The sequence below is a fragment of the Macrobrachium nipponense genome, chromosome 28, assembly GCF_015104395.2.
Source record: "Macrobrachium nipponense isolate FS-2020 chromosome 28, ASM1510439v2, whole genome shotgun sequence".
Taxonomy (NCBI): domain Eukaryota; kingdom Metazoa; phylum Arthropoda; class Malacostraca; order Decapoda; family Palaemonidae; genus Macrobrachium; species Macrobrachium nipponense.
In genome coordinates, this window is record NC_087217.1 from 36,864,007 (window position 1) to 36,887,420 (window position 23,414).

Here is a 23,414-nt window from a genome sequence, read left to right on the forward strand (position 1 = left end):
TGCAGATGAGTCTGCAGAGTCCCCTGGAGATCCAAGGCCCCACGGATGAGGGCTTGGTGTTCGGTAAGGTGCTCGGAGTGATCCAGGCGAAGTACAGAATGGTGGAGCCCTCTGCTCTCCCTGATTCCAGGAAGGCTCTGGCTGTGGACTGGCTCTTCAGGGGGCAGGTAAAAGTGAAGCCGGCCCTGTCTCTTCCCCAGGCACCGTACTCTTGCGAGGCATTGGCACAGGTGGAGGAAGTACTTGCCAGGTCTAAGAATTCCCCGAGGGCCCAGGGCTCCTTGAAGCTCCTCCCGGTAGCCAAGGCCAGACAGAGGAGGCTGTACGCTCCAAAAGTTATTTCCCTGGCTCCAAAGTCGGTGGAAGGGCCTCTCACGGCCTTTGGCCCGGGTCTTTCGGAGGAGAAGCTTTTGGAAGGCCTCGTCTCGTTTTCCCAGCAGGAAGCCATGGCCATGGAGTCTACGGCGTGGAATGCCATCCATGTTGCGTTGTGGCTCGACCATTGGACGGGTGGGTTGCCAGCTTCGCAACCGAGCATGACCCACAAGATGAAGATGAATTGGCCACCTTCAAGGAGTTAGTTCTGTTGGGGGGCAAGTCGCTAGGCTTCCTTGCTACCCAGTTGTTCACGCAATGGACCAACTGGGTTTTGAGAAGACGCGACGCCGTTCTTGCTCGCCTCCCTAGGGGCTTCCCAGATTGGGAGGTGGAAACCCTCAGGAACGCTCCAATGTCAGGTGAGTTCCTGTTTCCCGATTCCACCTCATGAGGTCCGGGTCCTCAGAGAACTCAGCCCTTCTCCAGAGCCCCTCAGACCCCCTCCTCCCCTTTCAGAGCCAGGCCCTTGGCCTCTCGGAGAGGTAAGGGCGGCCGCTACCCCAGCCGGAAGTAGGAGACCAGGCCCCCCTACCTGACTTGATGCCTCGGGTGGGGTGTTACCTCTTGAAACATTGGTGGGACTGGGAGAATCTTGAGGCCAATCCCTGGACCATCCAGGTCCTCAGGGATGGCTACTGGATCCCCTTCCTAGGCGAGACTTCTCCCCTGATGGGGGAGCCCGACAGCTTTCCGCCCCTGGATCCCCAGTAACGGGGAGGCACTTCGACTGGAGGTCCTGTCTCTGTTAGAGAAGGGAGCCCTCCAGCGAGTTGCAGATAACTCCCCGGGGTTCTTCAGCCGCCTCTTTCTGGTGGCGAAGGCTTCAGGAGGGTGGAGACCAGTTATCGACCTATCCATCCTTAACACCTATGTCCTCAAGACGGACTTCAAAATGGAGACCCCACGCTCTGTTTTGGCGGCCTTGAGGGAAGGGGACTAGATGCTTTCCCACGATCTCAAGGACGCTTACTTTCAGATCCCAGTACACCCCTCCAGCAGAAAGTTCCTCCGCATAAGGTTGGAGGGAGTTTCGTACCAGTTCAGGACTCTCTGCTTCGGCCTGTCCACAGCACTTCAGGTATTCACGAGGGTGTTCTCCCTAGTGTCCTCCTGGGCCCACAAGTAGGGCATATGCCTTCTGCGGTACCTGGACGATTGGCTACTCCTTTCCTCCTCAAGGGATTTCTTGAAGGAGCAGAGGGACGAGCTCCTGGACCTCTGCAGTAATTTAGGCATTGTCCTGAACTGGAAGAAGTCTCACCTGGAGCCCACCACCAGGATGGTGTACTTGGGGATGGATCTGGACACAGTAAAGGCCAGGGCCTACCCATCGGAGGAACGTTTGAACACCCTACGGAACATAGCGAGCCCCTTCATGGCAGGTGCTCCCCTCCCGGCGAGGGAGTGGCAGAGACTCGTAGGCCACCTCGTCTCCCTAGAGAAGCTGGTTCTTCAGGGCAGACTGAAGCTGATGCCCGTCCAGTGGAATTTGAAGGACGGATGGGCCTTGGTCAAGAAGAACCCCTTGGAACTGGTAGCTCCCTCTCAACCCACGATGGACGCCTTGCGCTGGTGGCTAGACTAGTTGAATCACTGGTGGGAGTCCCTCTGTCGGATGTTCCTCTGGCGATGCTCCTCTTCACATACATGTCGAACGAGGGCTGGGGAGCCCACCTACAGTCGGAGATGTTGTGGGGGGTGGGGGTCTTGGGAGAGGGAGCTCCTAGGCATTCACAAAGTGCTCCAATCATTTGAGACCAGACTAAGACACAAGCGGGTGGCTGTCGTGTGACAACGCCACTGTGGTCGCGTAAGTCAAGAAGCAGGGAGGTCTGAGGTCAAGCCTCTTGTGCACCCTAGTGAAGGCTGTCCTAGAGTGGGCAGAGAATGCAGGTATCTCCCTGACAGCAAGGTTCATTCCAGGGAAAAGGAACGTGATCGTAGAGGGGCCCAGCAGACCACTCTGTTCCTGGGAACAGTGTGGTCCCTCACCCAGTGGTGTGGCCGAGTTGATCGCGATGTGGGGCTCACCCTCCATGGATATGTTTGCAATGTGTCTGAACCGTATGCTCCCGGTATTCTGCTCCCCAGTTCCGGACCCGGCTGCAGTTTGGGAAGATGCATTCCAGCACCCCTGGGATGGGCTGGATCTTTACGAGTTCCCCCCCTTCGGGATCCTCAGACAGGTCCTCAGCCGACTCTGGACCTCCAAGAGCACCGTCATGACCCTTGTGGCCTCCCGGTGGCCAGACAGGGACTGGTTCTCGGACCTCCTTGAATTGTCCATCCAAGGCCCCTGGGAGCTCCCTCGAAGACCGGACCTCCTAAGGCAGCCCCACTTCGAGAGGTTTCACGAGGGCCTGGATGCCCTCTGCTTTCATGGGTGGAGGCTTTCAAGCTCCTGAACAAGAGAGGCTTGCTTCCCACATGTCGGGGTCCCTGAGGAAGTCCTCTGCGGCAGTTTACCAGACGAAGTGGAGACTGTTTGGGACCTGGTGCAAGGGGTGAGACTTGGACCCCTTACGGACTAAGATCCCCCACGTCGCGGAGTTCCTGGTCCACCTGAGGGAGGACAAGGGACTCTCCTTTGTGGCCATCAAAGGGGTCAGGGCAGTGTTGAGCCAGGTCTTCTACCAAAGGAGTGTAGACCTGGGTAACTCCAAGGACCTCTCCTTACTATGAGGTTTCCCACTCAAGGGGCTGGAAGGACCTCACTTTCAGATTGGTGCCCTCCTTCATGGCCAAGACCCAGAACCCGTCAGTAGTGGACGATCGGTTTTTGGAGTTATCTATCCTGGCTCTGCCTAAGTCAGAGGATCCCAAGGACCTCCTTCTATGCCCGGTCAGGATGGTGAGGAAATACCACAGCAGGACGGAGGGTCTCAGCCCCGGGATTCAGAACCTGTTCATTTCCACCGGCTGGGAAAAGAAGACGGTCTCTAAGAACACCATCTCCTGGTTGAGAGAAACCATTAAGAGGGCGTACGAGGGAACGGGACTCCCCCCCCTCAGGGTGTGAAACCCCACGACATCAGGGGCATAGGCACCTCCCTGTCCTTCGCCAGGAACTTGGTCGTCAACCAGGTGCTTCGGGCAAGGGTCTGGAAGAGGCAGTCCACCTCTACTGCCCATTACCTCAAGGATTGCACTAGAAGGTCCCTGAACTCTTTCGAGATTGGTCCGGTGGTGACAGGTCAACAGAGGGTCAATTACTTCTAGATGGGAAATGTATACTTCTCATGTGTATGATTAGAATCTCTTATTTCTTTATGTGTAGATGTATACTTCTCAAGGGTATGATTAGAATCTGTATTCCATGATTTCTAGAGGGGAAATGTATACTTCTCAGGGGTATGTATTACGTATTAGTATCTATTCCATTACAGCTAGATGAGTTATGTATACTTCTCAAGGGTGTGAATAGTATCTGTATTCTTTCATGTGTAGATGGGAAATTTATATTTTTCAGGGTATGATTGATATCTGTATTCCTTCACGTCAAGATGAGAAATGTATACTTCTTTAGGGTATGAATGGTATGTATATTCCATCAAGTCTAGATGAGAAATGTATACATACTTATTTAGGGTATGATTGGTACAGTGGAACCTCTACATATGAAAGTCCCTACTCACGAAAAATTCAGGCTACGAAAGCAAAGACACAGATTTTTTTGCTTCTGTGTACGAAAGTAATTCAGGTTGTGAAAGGGTAAAGTCCGAGATTTGCCAGGGCTGCCAAGAACAATTTTAAAACTGGCATGCCACCAACTCAGTAGACTCGCTGCCATCTTCCAGCTCTCCCATTGGTTCCTGATGCTAGTCACTGCCATAAGATCCTGCTCTCCTGTTGGTCAGCATCTGTCCCATCATGCCACTATGTAAAGGCGTTCGTTGACCATTTTTTGCGTCAGCGTTATCGTAAACACCTGGAATTTGTTCGTTCACATATATTTCGTTTGTTAATGTAAATTTGTGTTAGTGATTTCGCTTTCATTGTACTGTAAGTTACTTTACTGTGTTGAGCGTGAACTTAATTACTTACGTTATTAGCCATGGGTCCCAAGAATGTTGCTGAAGTTCACTGAAAGAAGAGGATGTCTTCTATGGAGACGAAGATGGAGATAATCAAGAAGTGTTAATGTTTTCTGCCATTTGTTAATGTGTTTCGTAAAGTTAAGTGATCATGTTTTCTGCTGTTTGTCCTCCCCCTCTGTCGCCACTGTCGGACATCACCTCACTCGAAAGGTAAGGTTCCACATTTTACTACATACGCACGTACATGTACACACAGTATTTCTTGTACCCTTTACACTAATACACTTTATTTACAGGTACAGTAATGGTTAGGTTAAGGGGGCCGGCCGGCTAATGCCATTTTTTAAGGACAGGACTTTGATATTCATACCACTTAATAAGGTGACTTGGGACATCTCCAAACCGCATATGATTTTCGCCTCTGACCTTCGGTTTTGTGACGCCAGGGTGATTTATCCCGAAAATAACCATTTTTCAAATTCTATCTCCTCCCTTGATATTTAATATGAAGACCTGGGATTACTACCATATATAGACCTGATGTAGACCTCCAATCGAATGGAGAGTTTTTTTTCTAAAAGTCATTTTTTTGCTAGATATGAATTTTTCAATATGGTAAAAAAATAAACCCTATAAATCAGGAGAAAAAAATTTATAAAAAAAAAGACGAAACAAAAATTGAAAAAAAGGGCTCTATTTGATTGTTCTATAATGTCTTTCTGAGTTATATACGAAATTCCAATGTTATAGCTTTAAAACTAAGTGAGAAGATAGATTTTGAAGGTCAATAAGTATAGTTTTGAGATACGGGCGTTCAAAGTTTTCCTTCGTATTTCTATGAAGACAATGTTAATAAATAATGATTATTATGAATGTATATTTCTTTTTTGTGTATTAATAAACCAAAACTATTTTATTTATCATAATTTAATCATAAATGATGATCCCTTTGCTCATATATCGCAGCCTGGGGCACTGCTTGAGGCAAGATGGGGCACTCCTTCCTACGCAATTCTCTCTCTCCCCTTCACTAACTCGGCTTATTACAGCGAATTTTCTTCTTCTGTATGTTAGCGAGATGTTTTCCTTGTATTTTCCTCTTTGGCATGATGAAATTCTTGCCCGAAACAAAGATAAATAAACATAAATGCAAGAGAATGTCAGAGGTGAAACTCGAAGGTGTACTCTTTTTTTTTTTTTTTTTTTTTTTTTTTTTTTTTTTTTTTTTTTTTTTTTTTTTTTTTTTTTTTTTTTTTTTTTTTTTTTTTTTTTTTTTTTTTTACAAAGACAATTTAATAAATCATGATTATTATGAATTTCATATTCCATTTTGGGTATTAAAAAACCAAAACTTTGTTATTTATAATAAATGAAGATCTCTTTGCTCAAAGATCGTAGCCTTGGGCAGAGTGTGACGTGTACTGTCAGGCAAGAAGGGGGCGTTACTAAGCAACCCTACCCTCTCTCTTCACTAACTACGAGAATATTATGATATTCTGTAATAATACTAGAGCGATTTTTCTTCGTCTGTATGTTAGCGAGATGTTTTCCTTGTCTTTTCCTCATTGGCATGATGAAATTCTTGCCGAAACATACATAAACATACGTAAAGGCAAGCGAATGTCAAGAGGTGAAATGGAATGTGTAGACTACTTGATGTCTGTGATCGCACTAATTCATGACTGGACTTGGTACCTGAGCCTGAAGTCTCCTTCTCGACTTGGGGAATGTCTACAGATGCCATTTCTCCCAATTTCTTTGACAATAATTATAAAAATTTACGATAATAGAAGAAATATTGCATTTTCTTGTACGGATCAGTGTTTTAGGCTTATTGAGTTATGTTAACTAATTTCCCTGTAACTACGAAAGTAAGAGGAATTTTGACGAAATATTTCGTATACGTATTCTCAATTGCCATATGAAGCTCCATGAATTTTTTCATGACTTTGCATTTTTCGCCCTATACCACCATATATAGCGGTTCCGGCCGGCCCCCTTAAGTATTGAATGGTCCAACTTGTTGTATTTCATTGTTTATTGGTCAGTTTAGCTTTATTGTAAAATTTACTGTGGTGTTTTTATAGGGCTTGGAACGAATAAGGCAATTTACGTGTAAAACGTAGTTCTAGATATGAAAAAAATCAGGTTACGAAGGCCACTTCGGAACGGATTAATTTTGTAAACTGAGGCACTACTGTATTTGTATTCCTTCATGTCCAGATGCAAAATGTATGCTTCTCATGTTCAAGGGTATGATTAGTATATGTATTCTGCTTTTTCTGGGCTCAGCCTGTGTCGCTCCGTGAAATGGTTCCTTTGGTACTCATTTCTAAGGTATAAATATTGCTATATATACCAGAGAAACAAGAGAATCGATAGTGCCAGAATATCCTGGCTTGCTCACCTTTTAATTAAAGGTGTTGGTATAGTAAAAGAGCCATTTAGTCTTCTCCTCCGCCAAAATCCCTCGCCTACAGAGGAGCCGAACTAAGGCCCCGCTACCCGTTACTATTATGGTCAGTGTCTTTGTCGTCATTCCTTTCGATAGCATTGTCGGCGCCACACGCGTTTTTGTTCTGTGCTGTGTTTACGCTAGGAATTTTATCCCTTATTTCCAAGATGGCTCAACAAGCCTCTGCATCCAAGTTAAGTACTGCTATTAAGGTTTTAGATCTTTTTTACGAGGATCTTCTACGTTTTTGACGTGTTTTTGAGTCTTAGAAGTGCAGCAGCGGGAGCATCATAGTTCTCGCGCAGCCTTCTCTCGGCTCGTCGACCGCATGGCGGTTTCACGTGCTCCATTTGGTCCCCCATACCATTTGGGCCCTACTATGTTCAGCAGTATATTCATATATGTGTATATATATTTTGTTCCTATTTAATGCAGTTAGCTTTGTTTTTTACATACTAGTCCTTTCACGGGGGTTTTTGCTCCGACCGCATGTTTCGGATCTTAGCCTAGCCTGGTTAGATCTTGATTCCCTGTTGTTAGGAGTTTTTGGCCCTCATGCCTTTACGTTAGGACCTTGTCCCTTCGTATTCTTGTCCCTCTGCCCCCTAGTCGCCTGCCCCCTGATTCTTTCGGTACGGCATACTGACTGGCCACTATGAGTGGCGCGGCTAACACACCCAAATCTTCGGATTTGCGATTAGCTTACTCTCGTTCTTATATTTATTTCATTTATTTCCCCCCCGTGTTAGGCTAGCTAGCTATCTTATTGTTAATTTATTGATATTTTATTTGCTGCTATGCTGTGCGGCTTTTGGTTGGCCTATAGGCCTTCCTCGATCGACTGGCCCTTCACACCGGCCGAGAGGGTTTCCAGTTGAGCGCTTATGAGCCACCCTGTTACCGATCCCCCTCCCCCCCACCTACGTGCTCACCCACCTCGGTGGTGTGACGACTCGCTCGCTACCCAGCTAGCCTACCCGAGTCCACGTAGAAGGGGGAGAGACCATTGGGAGGGGAGGGGGATACACACGGTGCTCAGGCATGCCGTACCCAGCCGCCCCGCTACAGGGTACAGGGACACGTCTCTCCCCCTCCTCCCCCGAGCCTTGGTGGGCCACCAGGCACGGGAGGTCAGGATCTCCCCTTCCGACCCTCCATGTAGCGATCCCCCCCCCCTCATGCCTGCTAGTCCTTCTCCCCGCTCTGGCGGTCTCGGGCTCCGTCTAATGCCGGACCTGACCTTGAGAATGGGACATCTCAGACATAAGGCTCCAGCCTTCTCGTGGGAGTTTTAAATTTGCATGTATCTTTTATTGTCATAGCATACATATAATATTACATTTATTACAGCGGAGTTCCTACTCCACCATGTATTTGTCACCAGATTACAACACGCTTCACCCTGTTTCTTTCTTTGAATGTTACTTACCCGGCGTCGGGGACACCTGGAGTTCATTAATCTGTGAAGATTTTACTCCGGCTCCTGCCAGAGTTCTATTGAAGTCATACTCCCCTTGTTCCGCTTGTGACATCACGTTAAGTTATACAGGCCCCGGAGTTGGTTGTGACAGGGTGACACTTACCCCTTATATATATATATATTAGATTTATATATATTTATGTGTGTACATGCATACTGCCGCCGGAGCTACTTCACAACCTTAGAACTATTCCGAAGGTTGTCGATGATACTCATGTATCATTTGACTTACAGGTTACCTGTTGTCAAGAGGAGGGCTGCAACGCAGTTCTCCAAGACCCCTGCGGCCATGAGGTATGCCGTTCTCACGCCGGGTGTGCAGTGAGGGTGGAGGACTTCACCGTGTGGCACCACGAGAACTGCTCCGTGTGCTACATTCTCGTGAATGAAGCCTCCGCTGAGATATGTCGCTGAGATATGTCGCATTTCATGCCATTTTTATATTGATACAATGAGTCTCATTTATACTGGTTTTGGTTTTTATAGTAAGTTAATTCTGTCTCTAGTTTTAAGTACTAATACTAACCCCTCTTACAGGGCTTGGAAGTGGTCCGGACAGCAGCGCTGACCTCCCTGAAAGCCTGGGTCGGAGGGTCTGGGAGGAACTCTCCCAAGGGACGACCCTACATCCTGGCCCAGGACATGGTGGATCTCATCTTCCCTGGAGCAAAGAAGAGCTCAGTGGTGGATCTGGAGGTAGCTGCTCCCCTCATTGCTAATATCCAAGCCATGGTCGCACTCCCGGACGACGGTAGCTTTGCCGAGGTGGTCACGGGGGAGGTTGTGGCCCTTGACCTGGATTTAGAGCCCATGACTGTTGACTTCGCGGGCAACGGTAAGGGTGTTAGTGAGGCAGGTCCTGTAGGGGCTCAGGGGCTTTCCTTGAGCCCTTCCTTATCTTTTCTTCCTTCTACTTCTACTTCTTTCCGGGGTTTCACGGAGAAGCATAGGTCAGTCAGACCAAGGACTTCTTCAGTGATCCCAAAGTGAAGTCTTCTACAGAATTCAAACCAAAAACCAAGACCCTGCCAAAGAAGTCGAGCTCTTCCCTTGTCACTAAGCCGCCGGCTCACCATCCCGGGGCTGACAAGGCGAAGGCTATCCCTACTTCCAAGTCTTCCAAACATAGACCTCGTAGGGAGAAAGCCCAGTCTTCCTCCTTTGACCCTGAGGCTTTCTCCTCTACTATCTTGGAACAGGTGGGCAACGTCGTCGGGAACTTGGTCCAGACCAAGTTTCAGGAGATGTTCTCCCAACTCTCCAATACAGTCGAGGCTTCGGGCCAATTGATCCAATCCCTGACGGAGAGGGTTGCGGCCTAGGAGAATGCTATGATGGGCATCCGGGATACCTTGGCGGCAGGGCATTCCCAGTCCGGCCAAGCAGCCCTACCTTCGCTTATGCCGGACTTGTCCAACCTCCCTCCGTTTAAGCCCAACAACCCTTGGAGGGTGGCGGCATACGCTCCATTCTCGGAGGGTATGCTGTCCATTGAGGATTGTGGAACTCGAAGGCTTGAGGACTTCGAGTTCTACCCCAAAAATCTCCAACCCCCGTTCATGGGTTACGTCCGCCTAACTGACGCAGCCATGATGAGGGAGGATAAAGTCCCAAAAGAGACAGTTATCCTTCCCTGGGAACAGGCTCAGCAGGCTTGGTTACGGAGCTTGGCGGAGTGGGAGTGCGAGAATACTCGCCTCACTGCTTTTAAGAGCCCCTTCACCATTTTCACAATGGTGGAGGGCACGTCACTTCCTCTCACTCTGAAGGACGAGCCCATGCCTCAGCTCCGGGAAACAGAGCCAACCTCCCTCCTAATCCCGGGTTCTGAGAACTATTTTGAAGGGGTAGCTCCTACTTTCACCGTAGGTAAGCTCAAACCTGACTGTGCCACAGCACTGTTCAGTGAGAGGTTACCTAGGCTATGGGAAAGCCTTATCCAGACAGAGTATGACGCCCAGACTAGGCTAAGCAGGTCCCTCAGCTCCTTGACGATGGCGGAAATGACGGCTCTTGTTTACGAACAAGAGCCATTATTTAAGGTTATGGCTAAGTCGCTACTGCATACAATGCAGTGCGACTTCTATGACTTCGTTATTGCAGGGCGGAACTGTAGGAAGCATGTTCTGGCGGAAGCCACCATCCGCCACGAACCGAACAAATTGATCGCCTCATCCATATGGGGCACAGATCTCTTCCCCAACCCCGTTGTGACTGAGGTTTTATATGAGGCCTCCAAAGTAAACCAGAGCTTGAAGGTCCGGTGGGGTCTCGTTCCAAAAAGGAAACCCGAATCCACCGGATCCAACCCTAAATCGAAAAAGAGGTCTAGGAAGTTCCAGCCCTTCCAGGCCCCTCAGAAAAGCTCTAGTACAAGCAGTCCAGGTACCTCAAGTACCACAGCAGGCTGCGTCAAAAACACAACCGCAACCATCGCAACAGCCCCAGCCGTCAACCTCCTTTGCCGTCTCGCTCTGCCTGTTATGGTGCCATAAATTGCCGATTTTATTGTGCTAGACAAGCACTAAAACTTAACTCTGGATAGGTTTGCTGGGTCGAGCACGACTCGAAGAGTGTTTAAAAAAACATGTTTTTTTCCCATATCATCGTTTATCTCGAATCTGGGTGTGATCGACCTGCAAGAGGATAGCAGAACACACACTACAATCATGTAAAATCTTGCGTTTGCCTTGGTTTTGTCCTTTCCCCTTTTCTGAGTAATAGTTTGTTTTGAACATGTGTGAGATACAAAAGCAAAGTTATCAAGTAGTGATTTCCTGTCTAACTGTTGACTCTGGGGTAGTTTTATATTGTTGGAAACTGTAGATAGATGGTGTGTGTACATTATGTTTGCCATTGGTTGTGGCTGAGTTGCCTTATATTGCTATTTGGTCCAATTTCCTTTGAATGCCAATTTCTCAGTCTTTGCATTTTTCATCAACAGTGGCCAGCAGGCAGTATTCTCTGGACATGGATGTCATCAACTTACTTCTAATGGAATTATAAAGTCATGTTGATGATAATTTAGAGGTTGCTGTCAACTCTCTGGCGAGAGTGATGACCTTGAAATGATTACGACACGAGGGGGAGAGAAGGGATGGGAAGTAGTGGGTCTCTGCCTTTTGTGGCGACAGATTACATGAGCTTATGTCAGTAAATCATGACAGTGGAGAGAGAGAGAGAGAGAGAGAGAGAGAGAGAGAGAGAGAGAGAGAGAGAATAACATTTCTGATATGACATTAACTTACATCTTAGCGCAGATGTTTTTACATAATTCCGTTCTAGGATAATATGAGTTCATTCTATAAAAAAATTAGCTGTTTCTTATTTCATTTAGGTATGAAAATAATTCATGAAATTTGGAAAATTTTTATGGCTAAAAAAACATACCCTTTTTTTTCATTTCTGATTTTGACCTCTATGGGTCCGACACCTTTTCTGGCAGTCACATATTGTAAATAGTAGTTTTAGGAAGGATTTCCTAAATTTCTGTGTGTATATAGCGTATTTTGTATTTTTTGTAGATATTTTCGTAAATTATTGTTTGTGAGAGAGGGAGAGAGAGAGAGAATAACATTTATGATATAACAGTAAATTACATCTTAGTGCAGATCTTTTTACACAATTCAGTTTTAGGATAATGTGAGTTTATTCCATAGAAAAATTAGCCACTTCCTATTTCATTTTTTATTTATTTATTTTTTTTTTTGGGGGGGTCCAGAAAAAAACTGCCTTTTTTTCTCATTTTACATTTTGACCTCTATGGGTCCGATACCTTTTCTTTTCTGGCAGTCACATATTGTAAGTAATAGTTTTAGGAAGGATTCCCTCAATTTTTGTGTGTATGTAGCATATTTTGTTTTTTTGTAAATATTTTCATAAATTATATTTTTGTATATACTTATTTTTTAAATATATTTGTAATAAATATTTAATTTGTAGATGGGTATGATTTATCTTCTCAGTAGTGTTTGGCAATGGTGAAATTGATTTTAGAAATTAAAATGTACAGCATAGCTACAGTTTGAATTTAAACAAATTTTTCTGGGCACTCGGGTCGAGCTCGGCCCCATAAACCTTTAAAGGGGCACCAAAATAGCGATACCTATCCAGGATAATCGCTGATAACCGAGTCCACCAATAACCGGGGACTGCTTGTATAGTTGCTGAGGGTGTGATTAGAATTTGTACATATTTCTTCGTTTGTAGATGGGAATTGTAGACTTCTCAAGGGTATGAATGAAATTTGCATTCCATTATGTCTAGATGGTGAATATATACTCCTCAAGGGTATGATTTGAATCTATTTCTTCATGTCTAGATGGGAAATGTATACTTCTCAAGGGTATGATTAGTTTCTGTATTCCTGTCTAGATGGTATATGCATGAGTAGATTGGAAATTATCCCTCTCAGTGGTATGATCAGAATCTTTATTTCTAGATGGGAAATTTATTCTTCTCAAGGGTATGATTAGAATCTGCATTCCATCATGTCTAGATGAGAAATGTATATACATCTCAAGAGTATGATTAGTACTATCTATGTTCCATCATGTGTAGATGGGAAATATATGCTTCTTAAGGGTATGATTAGTATCTGTATTCCTTCATGTGTAGATGGGAAATGTATAGTACTTCTTAAGGGTATGATTAGAGTCTGTATTCCATCATGTTTAGATAGGAAATGTATATTTCTCAAGGGTATGATTAGAATCTGTATTCCTTTGTGCCTAGATAGGAAATGTATACTTCTCATGGGTATGATTAGAATCTGTATTCCAGTATGTCTAGATAGGAAATGTATACTTCTCATGGGTATGATTAGAATCTGTATTCCAGTATGTCTAGATAGGAAATGTATCTTCTCATGGGTATGATTAGAATCTGTATTCCAGTATGTCTAGATAGGAAATGTATACTTCTCATGGGTATGATTAGAATCTGTATTCCAGTATGTCTAGATAGGAAATGTATTACTTATCATGGGTATGATTAGAATCTGTATTCCAGTATGTCTAGATAGGAAATGTATACTTCTCATGGGTATGATTAGAATCTGTATTCCAGTATGTCTAGATAGGAAATGTATACTTCTCAAGGGCATGGTTTAAATCATGTCTATGTGGAAGCTGATATATTCTCTCCATAATGTCTAGATTATAAATATATCCTCTCCATAATGTCTAGATTATAAATATATCCTCCTTGATAGTATGGTTACTATTATCAGGTTTTCCTTCATGTCTAGATTTGCACTGTTTCCTTCTCAAGGGTATGATTGAAATCTGTACTTCTTAGTGTCTATTTGGGAAATATCCTTTCTTAAGGGTATGATCTCACAGAGTTTGAAAAAAAAACTTTCCTACCCTTGCTATTACCACAATGCAGATAATCTATGGCTGTTTACAAGTAATTTTGGTGTAATAAATTAAGAAAATGCACCACGTTGAAATAGTACCAAAAAATTTCCTTTTCCATCCCAGTATTTTGTTTAGTAACATACAAGATTTTTGTGTCTTGGAAAGGCTTGCAGATTTTTTTTTTCTCTCTTCAGGATGTGTGCGAGTTCTTAAAATCTGGTGGAATGGTTGCTGTGTATGATGCCACAAACACAAATATGGAGCGCCGTCAGCTAATTCACCATGTGATTAGTGAACGTATGGGTTATAAACTGTTCTTCATTGAATCCGTATGCAATGACCCAGCCCTTATTGAAACAAACATCATGGTGAGTTTGAGTAGTTTTTGGCTGTTGAGTATTGAGCTGTTGATATATACTGTAGGTTACTTGGATTTACAAGTGAATTAGAAAAATGATTTCTTTCATGAGTTTACAATTGAATGCATTGGTGTTGCATTTATCCAGTTTGAACCAATCTAGTACGTAATTTTGTCTTTCATAAAGGAATTAGTTCCTGAATGCTTTAACCTGGAAAATATCCAGAAAAATATTAGGCTTTTGTTTCTGAAATATTATGTTAATAAGTGAATGAAAAGACTGAAGCATTTGCGCATCTCAGAAATTTCAAATAGAAATTTTCTTACCCACTCACCCCACTCACCATTTTTAGAATTTGTCTGGAAAAACCAAGGACACATTGAAAATATAGAGTATTGCAGGAATTTCATAGTTAATGAATTAAACTAGCATAAAGAAGATGTACCAATATCATTTAGTGCCTAGTCCTCTTGACCAGTATTCTTCAGAAACTAAAAGTACTAACATACTAAAGTTTCCTTGAGATTCATTCATGATGAATTTGATTTGGCCAATCTAGAACTGTACAGTAGCCGAACTATGAACTCTACTTTCCTTAAATGTAGCAAAGTTGCTGAAGGCCTTATCAGTAGATGATGATTCTCTAGAGTAACAGATAATACCAGGGCTTACTCCTTCAGTCTAGAGCTATCAAGAGTCCTTTGCCATTTGAGAGAATTCATCTTATAAACCTTTGCAAGATACTATGAAAGAAAACATGTTACATGTTAATTTTTCTACATTTTATTTTATTTGAGTGTTTCTAGTACATAACTATTTTGTTGCCCATTACCTATATGAAATTTTATTAGCCTAGAAATTCTTCTAATAAAATGAAAACTCAGGTCTCTTGGATTGTTATGACTGATATTCTTAAGTCTTTACCAGGGCAAAACTAAGCCCCATCTTATGAAACCTTAATGATACAGTTCTAATTTTCCAGTGTTTTATTTCGTCAGCTGATTCTTAGTGTTAAGAAGTCAAAACAGATTGCATTAAATATGATAGCCTAACACTGATGAAGTTGGTTATTTGTATTTTTAAAGCTAATAACTAAAGATTCCTGCCCAAATTAACAGACAGACAGGCCTTTTCAGAAGTTGCAGATAATTGCAATTTTTTTATGTCTTTAGAGAAAAAAACATTTTACACTGATTTCTGCTGATATAAAAGTAACCAGATAAAGTAACCTTATGCTTCATTATCATTCATCAAATATATTGTATTAAGCTTAAGTCTCAATGTGTGATCTAGGATGAGGATGAAGCGGTGATACAATATTCATAAACCACCTTAGTGTTTCCAGAAGACTGTTTTAAGTTGTTTAATGTTTATTAGTTTTTGTTTTCACTGAACATATTTTATCATCACATAGAATATGTACTGATTTTATCCCAAATTGTAAGCATTGAGGGCAACACAAACTTGTACTAAACATATCTTATTTTTTTTATATAAATACATGAAATGAAGGATAACTCAATAGTACCTTCAGCCAGACTAACCTCAACTGTGCTACTGGTCACCAATTTTGTAATGTACTTAATAAAGGCTCTTCTCAGTTGATGGAAAATTTTTTGGCAAGGTCAAGTGTTTGAATGTTATACTGCCTCAGTGTATTTCCTACCCATTTTTAGTGTAGATGAGCCAAAGTCAATACTATATTTAATCATAAAAGAATCAAGTTGGATGCTGTGTGGGGTTGATGTATTTTTTTAACAAAAAGGTATTGCGAACCTTATGTTTGTATGGTGGGTCATTGTAATGCAAGTATTAATAGAAGTTTGTTGTGATAATTAATAAAAAAAACTTTCACAGGAATGCAAAGTGACAAACCCTGATTACACAAACATGGAAAAAGAAGATGCAGTGAAAGACTTTTTAAAGAGAATTGAGCATTATCGCATTACTTATGAACCATTAGATGAAGAAAGAGAGAGTGTTTACAGCTTTATGAAGATCTTTGATGCTGGTATGTATACTCTCTCATAGTATGACCACACAAATTTCAGTATTCAGTGTGAAGTAAAAAATTTTATTTTTTATGAAAGATCATGCTTTTTATACATTCTTGGCTGTAATGTATATTGGTAACTAAATTACATTATCCACTATTATGTAGGACGAAGAGTGGTGGTACACAAACAAGAAGGACATATTGAAAGTCGCATCGCTTATTACTTGATGAACATCCACATTACGCCACGATCAATATATTTAACTAGGGTGAGTAACATTTTTATGACTGCATTGTATTGGCTACATTTCATCTGGTATAGTATGTTTATCCTAGAAAAAGCATACAGTAATTGAAAATTAAGTGGTTATGCTCAGCAGCTAAGAAGGAAAGTCTGCCTCTTTTATTATTTGTCTTCATTCTTTTGTCAGTTTTTGTACTTAAAAAAGGTTCTATTGAAACTTTTGACTTGAAAGGTTTTATTGACTAAAATGGTTCTATTGACTAAAACTTTAAACTTGTTCCTATAATTGATTCCTTTCATCTTTAATTGTAGATCTTGTCAAATGATTGCTTGTGCAGTTTTTTCTACATTGTTCATAAGCGAACAGACCTTCGGTCTTAAAGGATAATTTCTAGTGCCTAGCTGGATTCGGTTAAAAAACAAATTAAAGCAAGGAATCTTGTAATATCTGGCAACGCATGCGTAGAGTGAAGAGTGGTCAAGGGCCACTCGCCTACGCCACCGTGTCAGTCTTTTCTTTAACCGCCTGGGCGAGAGTCGTGGTTAACCTCTCTTGGCCTTTACCCGGTTCATTGCCCGTTTCGCTTGTGTTTAGTGTTTAGTGAGTGTTTGGCTGACATAATGGCTTCTTCTGCTCCTTCTCGGCCTCATCAACGTGTGTGCCCCGGAATTCCAGGTTTTCCATGTTCTTGTTTTTTGGCTTCAGCGGCGACTGATTCCCACATCACGTGTAGCAGGTGCCGTCCTAATTTTTGTTCTACAGTAGTACCTCGAGATACGAAATTAATCCATTCCGAGGCGGCCTTCGTATAGTAATGAGTTTTTCGTATCTTGGAACACATTTTACATGTAAAATGGCTAATCCGTTCCAAGCCCTCCAAAAACACCCCATTAAATTTCATAATAAAGCTAAATTGACCTATAAACAATGAAATACTACAACAATTTGGATTCAATACCTAAATTAAGAATAAAAATCCAAACCTGTAAATAAAGTGTATAATTAGTGTACAAGAAATATTATTACTGTAACGTAAAATGTCGAAGCTTACCTTTCGAGTGAGGCTATCTCCGAAAGTGGCGGCAGAGGAGGAGGAGGAGGACAAACGGCAGATAACGTACGTACATACGTACACTTAACTTTACGAAAAACATTAACAAAACTGTAACACTTAACTTACAAAAATCTAAAAATTACGTAAATTTTTTTTTTTTTTTTAATTTTTAACTTTTTTTTTACTTTTACGTAAGCTATACAGAATTTCAACTTCATCACCACTTTCAACGTTCTGTTTTTCATCACTTGGTTCTTCCTTTTTGCTTTCAACTTTGTTTTTTATCACCTGGTTCTTCCTTTTTGCTTACTCCTGCTAATGCTGAAGGCCTCTTTAAAAAATAACTATCCAAGGAAGATTGCTTCTGCCTGCTTTTGACAATGTTCCTGAAACGACTCAGGCAAACGTCATCGAACTGCGCAAGCATACGACCTGTGTGAACCTTTTCGGGGTGTCTTTTTTTCTATGAACGATTGCACTTTATGAAAAGCGGCTAAGACCTCCTTAATTTCTGCCGTTGTCATAGGCTCCTCCTCTTCATCGCCGCTGCTGGAGAACTCCTCTTGAACGACGTTATGTTGCATGGCCTCCAACTCCTTCAGGTCATCCGTCGTAAGCTCCTCTTGGTGCTCCTCGAGAAGGTCGTTGATGTCGTCCTCGTCGATGACCAGCCCCATGGACTTGCAGAGTGCAACGATCTCGTCAAGATCTGGTTGCGAAACAGTTTCGGGATCGTCAACTGTTTCGGACTCAGCAGCTCCAGCTTCACCCACGTCGAATCCCTCGAAGTCTCGGTCGGATACGGCATCAGGCCAGAGTTTCCTCCACGAGGAATTCAAGGTTCGCCTCGAAACCTCCTGCCATGCTTGGTCGATGAGTCAGATGCATATGACGATGTCAAAATGCTCCTTCCAAAATTCACGCAAGGTGAGGTTTGTGGTATCGGTGATGTCGAAACATCTTTTGAAAAGATGTTTTGTGTACAGCTTCTTAAAGTTCGCTATCACTTGCTGGTCCATGGGCTGGAGGAGAGGGGTGGTGTTGGGCGGAAGAAAAAGAATCTTAACAAAGGAATACTCCGCTAGGATATCTTCCTTGAGGCCAGGAGGTTGGGGAGGGGCATTGTCCAACACCAGCAGACATTTCAGGGGGAGGCGTATTCCTTTGCGATCACACTCAATCGCATACCAGCTTCGTACTTCTTTATGATCTCCATCTTAGTCTCCAGAGACAGCATGCGCTTCTTTCCGTGAATTTCAACTTTCTTAGGACCCATGACTACGTTAATTTACGTAAAGTTACACAAATACGTAATAATACAGTCTTCGCACAACACGATAATATGTACTGCAACGAAATCACTAACGAATTTACGTTACTAAACGAAATCGTTGGAGCGAACGAATGCTGAATGCGTACGGTAAAGTTTCGGGTGCGAAGTGGCCGAGCTAAGGCTCGCCAACACGTACGTATAGAAGATGCATGATGGGAGGGATGCTGTCCAATCAGAGAGAAGGATCTCATGGCTTGGCTAGCATCAGGAACCAATGGGAGAGCAGGAGGATGGTGGCGAGTCTACGATAATTAAGATGGCGGCGTGTGGCGCGAGTTTCAAAATTGTTATGGGGCGAATCTCGGACTTTCAGAAACCTTTCGTATCTTGAAAACTTTTCATATGTAGAGCAGTAAAATTTTTCGTCTTTGCTTTCGTAACTTGGATTTTTTGTAAGTTGAGCCTTTCGTATCTCGAGGTACTACTGTATATTGAATCCTTGCACGGAATGCCAGGCATGGCTTAAAGAGCAGTGGAAGTTGTTTTATAGCTAGAGAAAGTATCGGAGGGTTTCGACTCTTCCTTCTTCCTTCATGGGAAGGATTTTCGCCTCTTCCTGATGCTTCGTCTTATGCAGTATTCACCCCCCATAGTAGCGTTTTTCCTGTATCAACTTTCTTTTTTTCCATTGATTCGTCACTGGAAGTATCGGGAGGCCACCAGGCTGATGTTTGTAATGTCGCCCCTTCTTCTTCAGGAGTTAATATGATTCCTGGGGAGGGGGGGAGGCTTTTAATTTTTTCTTCTCTTTCTTAGTTAAGCATTTATTTATCATTATGAAAATTATTAAATTTTCATTTTAACAGTGCATAACAGTCATAGCGTTTGTGTGTATGTACCTACATAACCTGTGCTAGTGGAGATTAATTCTTTCTCATTATAGCACTATTCTCTCTAGATGACAGTAGCATCTGGGGATCTTTTTTCCAGGTAAAACTGCAAAATTTTGGTTTCTCTTATCCCCACACTGGAAATTGATTGGAAATTGAGTTGAAAAGATAGTAAATCTAAATTTCTGTTGCTTCAAATTGTTTATTATTAACAAAATCAGCCTTATTATATTTGCAAATTATTTCATCGGGCTTAGTTTCTGGCGTGTTGGATGTCTCAGTCATATTTCTATCCTTCTACCTCTTGCAACTTAACCATAGGTGCAACCGTACTTTTTATCAGTTTTGTGTTGGCTGATGAAAGAGTAATTCAGTAACTTATTCCTGACCTGACAGTTGACTTACTAACATTTCAAAGACCCTCACTCTGCCTATTGCACCATCTTGACACTATTTTTCACTTGTCAGCCTCAGATGGCCAACTGCACCAGTCAAGGCTACTTCGCCAGCATAAAGGGAGAAACCAAAATAAAAATTAGTTGCCATTCTTATAGCACTGACTTAGGTTGGTTGTTAACATGATGAATTAAGTAGAATACCATTTTCACTTGAAGTTTTCCCCATCAGAGAGTACTTTTTACTTGATTACTGTTTCACTTAACCAGATGTTCTGCTGCAGTTTATTTTTTTATAAAGTAAATCAAAGTTGTATTAAAAAACAGATTTTAAATCTCATAGACCACTGACCAATGCTTTGTAAAGAGGTCTTTTGTCCTTCTGTCTGACTGAAAGCAGAGTTCGCTTTTGCAAATGGTTCTTCTTGTGTAATATTTTTTTTTATTGATATGTTATATGAAATATCTGAGGAACAGCCCTGATAAGGGAATGATTTGTTTTCTTTGAAGCATACATTTTATTTTTCAAAATAAGAGAATAGGTTTGCAGGTTCATACCCATCATAAAATCATAGTTTTCCTTTTCGTTAGAAAGACTGCTATCTTGTTATTGGAGGGAGGGGGTCCTTGGACCACTGTCAGTGAAAGCTTTGTATTATTTTCTTTTATTGGAATCCTAAATGCTGAGTTGAACAACCTAAGCACTACTGTCAGGGCCAATTTATTAGTACATTTGCATAAAATTTATGGCTTTTGCCGAGTCATTTTAGTTTAGATTAGAGTAGATGTTGTATTAATGAATGTTGTCGAATGGTAGGAAGAGCAACTCAGTAGAGTTTACTGCTATGTAAGTTGGAATTATTTAATCTTAGTTCACTTTCAGCATGGTGAGTCAGTCTTTAACCAACTTGGCCGGATTGGAGGCGATTCTGATTTATCTCATCGTGGAAGACAGTATGCTAATGCTATGGCAAAGTTCATTTCCAACCAAAACATTCCCAACCTTCGCGTATGGACATCTTGCATGAAGAGAACTGTTCAGACTGCTGCTGGTATAAGTGCACCACAGGAAAGGTGGAAAGCATTAAATGAGATAGATGCTGTGAGTGATTTATGTTAAACTCAGATTCTTGTAATATACTTTGATTTGAATAATATTGAATATTTATCTTTCTTGATGCAAAGGAATTTAGAACTTTGTCTTGGGAAAAGTGTTCTACACAATTGTAATGGGAAAAATTAACTTAATTCTGTTGCACTATAGTGTATGTCCATTCAGATTTTTTATTTTTGCATTCCTACAGGGTATATGTGAAGGTCTGACATATGAAGAAATTCAAGAGCAGTATCCAGATGAATTTGCTGCACGTGATCAAAACAAATACTCTTACAGGTACTGTTAATGATGACATTATATTTGTAAATATGTCCTTGTATTTTAATAGCACCACTGTATAAGATTTTAGTGTCAAAATACTCCATATAATGCAAGGTTTCTCAAAAATAATTATCTGTTTGTCAGATGTTCTGGGCTTTATTTAATATCTGTCACTCGATTTGAGTTGCATAAATTCACAAGAGCGCGAACTATTTGTAGGAACCTAACTAATTATCATAATCGAGTATTTCACAGACATGTGAACATTTGTGAATCCTTGAGAAACCATGCAAAAGTGTTTTTTTAATTTTTGTATTCAATTTATACATTTTTAAGCTTCTATTTGTTAATTTATCCTATAACATTAAATAATAAAAAGAATAGTCTCTCTCTCTCTCTCTCTCTCTCTCTCTCTCTCTCTCTCTCTCTCTCTCTCTCTCTCTCTCTCTCTCTCTCTCTCTCTCTCTCTCTCTCTCTTGTATTAAGATGAGAGAATTTTTATGGCACATTTATATGTTTATTAATATTTTCAAAGATTAGTAATTAAATAATAATAATCTATAATGATAATAATAACATTAATAATAATTTGTTCTTATGCGAACAGACCTTCGGTCTTAACAATAGGATAATTTTCTAGCGCCCAGTTGGATCTGGTTAAATCACAGATGAAAAGCAAGGAATCTTGTGAGATCTGGCAATGTGTGCGTATATCGGTTGAAAAGTGTTCAAGGACCACGCACCCACTGTACAGCGTTCAGTCTTTTTCTTAACCGCTTGGGCGAGAGTCGTGGTTGACCTCTCTTGGCCTTTTACCTGGTTCATTGCCCTGTTTTCGCTTGTGTTTCTGTGTGTATGTGTGTGCTTGTATTATGGCTTCTTCCGCTCCTTCTCATCCTCGACAACATGATTGCCCAGGTACTCATGTTTTCCTGTGTTCTTGTTTTTTGGCTTCTTCAGTGATAGATTCTCACAGAACTTGCAGTAGGGGTCGTTCTAACTTTGTACCATAACGAATCCTTGCAAGGAATGTCGTGCGTGGCCTAGAGAGCAGTGGAAGTTGTTTTATAGTAAGAGGGAGCATCGTAGAGTTTCTACCCTTCCTTCGAGGGAGGGATTTTCTTCTCCTCTTCCCAATGCTTTGTCTCCTGCTGCAGTCACACCCCATGCTAGTGTTGTGCCTTTGTCTCCTTCCTTTTTTTTCTTCCACCGATTTGTCGGAAGTATCGGGAGGCCCTCAGGCTGATTTATTATGTAATGTCTGCTCCTCTTTTTCGGGAGTTAATTTAATTCCCGAGAGGGAGGAGGCTTTTTCATCAGTTTCTTTTGTTTCAGAGTCAGAGGCGGCCAAAATGGAGGGTTTGCTGATGCACTTCTTGGATGCTTGCCTCCCCACTCCTCAGGCTGCCCTGGCTCTCCCCCCTCCTCCTGGCCTCGTCTTCATTGGTAGCCAAGGTCAGCCGTATTGTATTGCTCTGCCAGTGACGATTGCTGCTTCTTCGAGTCAGAGGGAAGCTGTGGCGTCAGCACTGCTGGGGACGTCACGGGGTCAGCCATTTTGTATCCCTCTGCCAGTGGCGTCTGCTTCCTCCTCGGATTGAGGGAAAGCCGTGACATTAGTGCCACTAGTGACGCCACTTCCATCAATGATGTCACTCCCAGTTTCCTCCACCACGCTGCCTCGCTCATCTGTGTTGTCATCGTTTGCTCCTGTGACGTCATCACTGCCATCCAGTTTGCTGCATCTCCCTTCCATGTCGTCGGCCTTCTCTTGCTGATCTGTCTGAGGCTTTATATCAGGCAGTTCTTAAGAGATTGGACTGTTATAGAAGATAGGCTTGCTGACATGTTGGCTGGGAGGACTGGAAGCAAGCATGTTGCGTCGGCCCCACCTCCTGCAAAGAGATTATGTATGAATTCAGTTCTGTCTTTCTTCCTTCACCCACATCTCTGCCGCATCGACGTATCAAACGTTGGAAAATTAAGGACTTTGCCTTTTCTTCGTCTGTGAGTGAGGAGCGGCATGCCCATGTTCCTGCGAGTGTTAGTGTTCCTGAGAGTGTTAGTGTTTCATTCCCTGTGAGATCTGCAGTGGCAGCTTCGTCCTCTGCATC

The 23,414-nt window shown here is 42.5% G+C and overlaps 1 protein-coding gene across 3 annotated transcripts in view; it reads left to right on the forward strand.

Annotated features, from left to right (window-relative positions):
- LOC135201666 (6-phosphofructo-2-kinase/fructose-2,6-bisphosphatase 1-like) overlaps positions 1–23,414 on the forward strand; it is a 229,128-nt gene that overhangs the window by 112,696 nt on the left and 93,018 nt on the right. For all 3 annotated transcript variants that reach the window (XM_064230778.1, XM_064230780.1, XM_064230779.1), the window contains exons 4-8: positions 13,905–14,078; positions 15,927–16,080; positions 16,231–16,334; positions 20,806–21,024; positions 21,227–21,315. In XM_064230778.1, the coding sequence (XP_064086848.1) occupies positions 13,905–14,078; positions 15,927–16,080; positions 16,231–16,334; positions 20,806–21,024; positions 21,227–21,315 (740 nt within the window). The remainder of the gene's footprint in view (positions 1–13,904; positions 14,079–15,926; positions 16,081–16,230; positions 16,335–20,805; positions 21,025–21,226; positions 21,316–23,414) is intronic.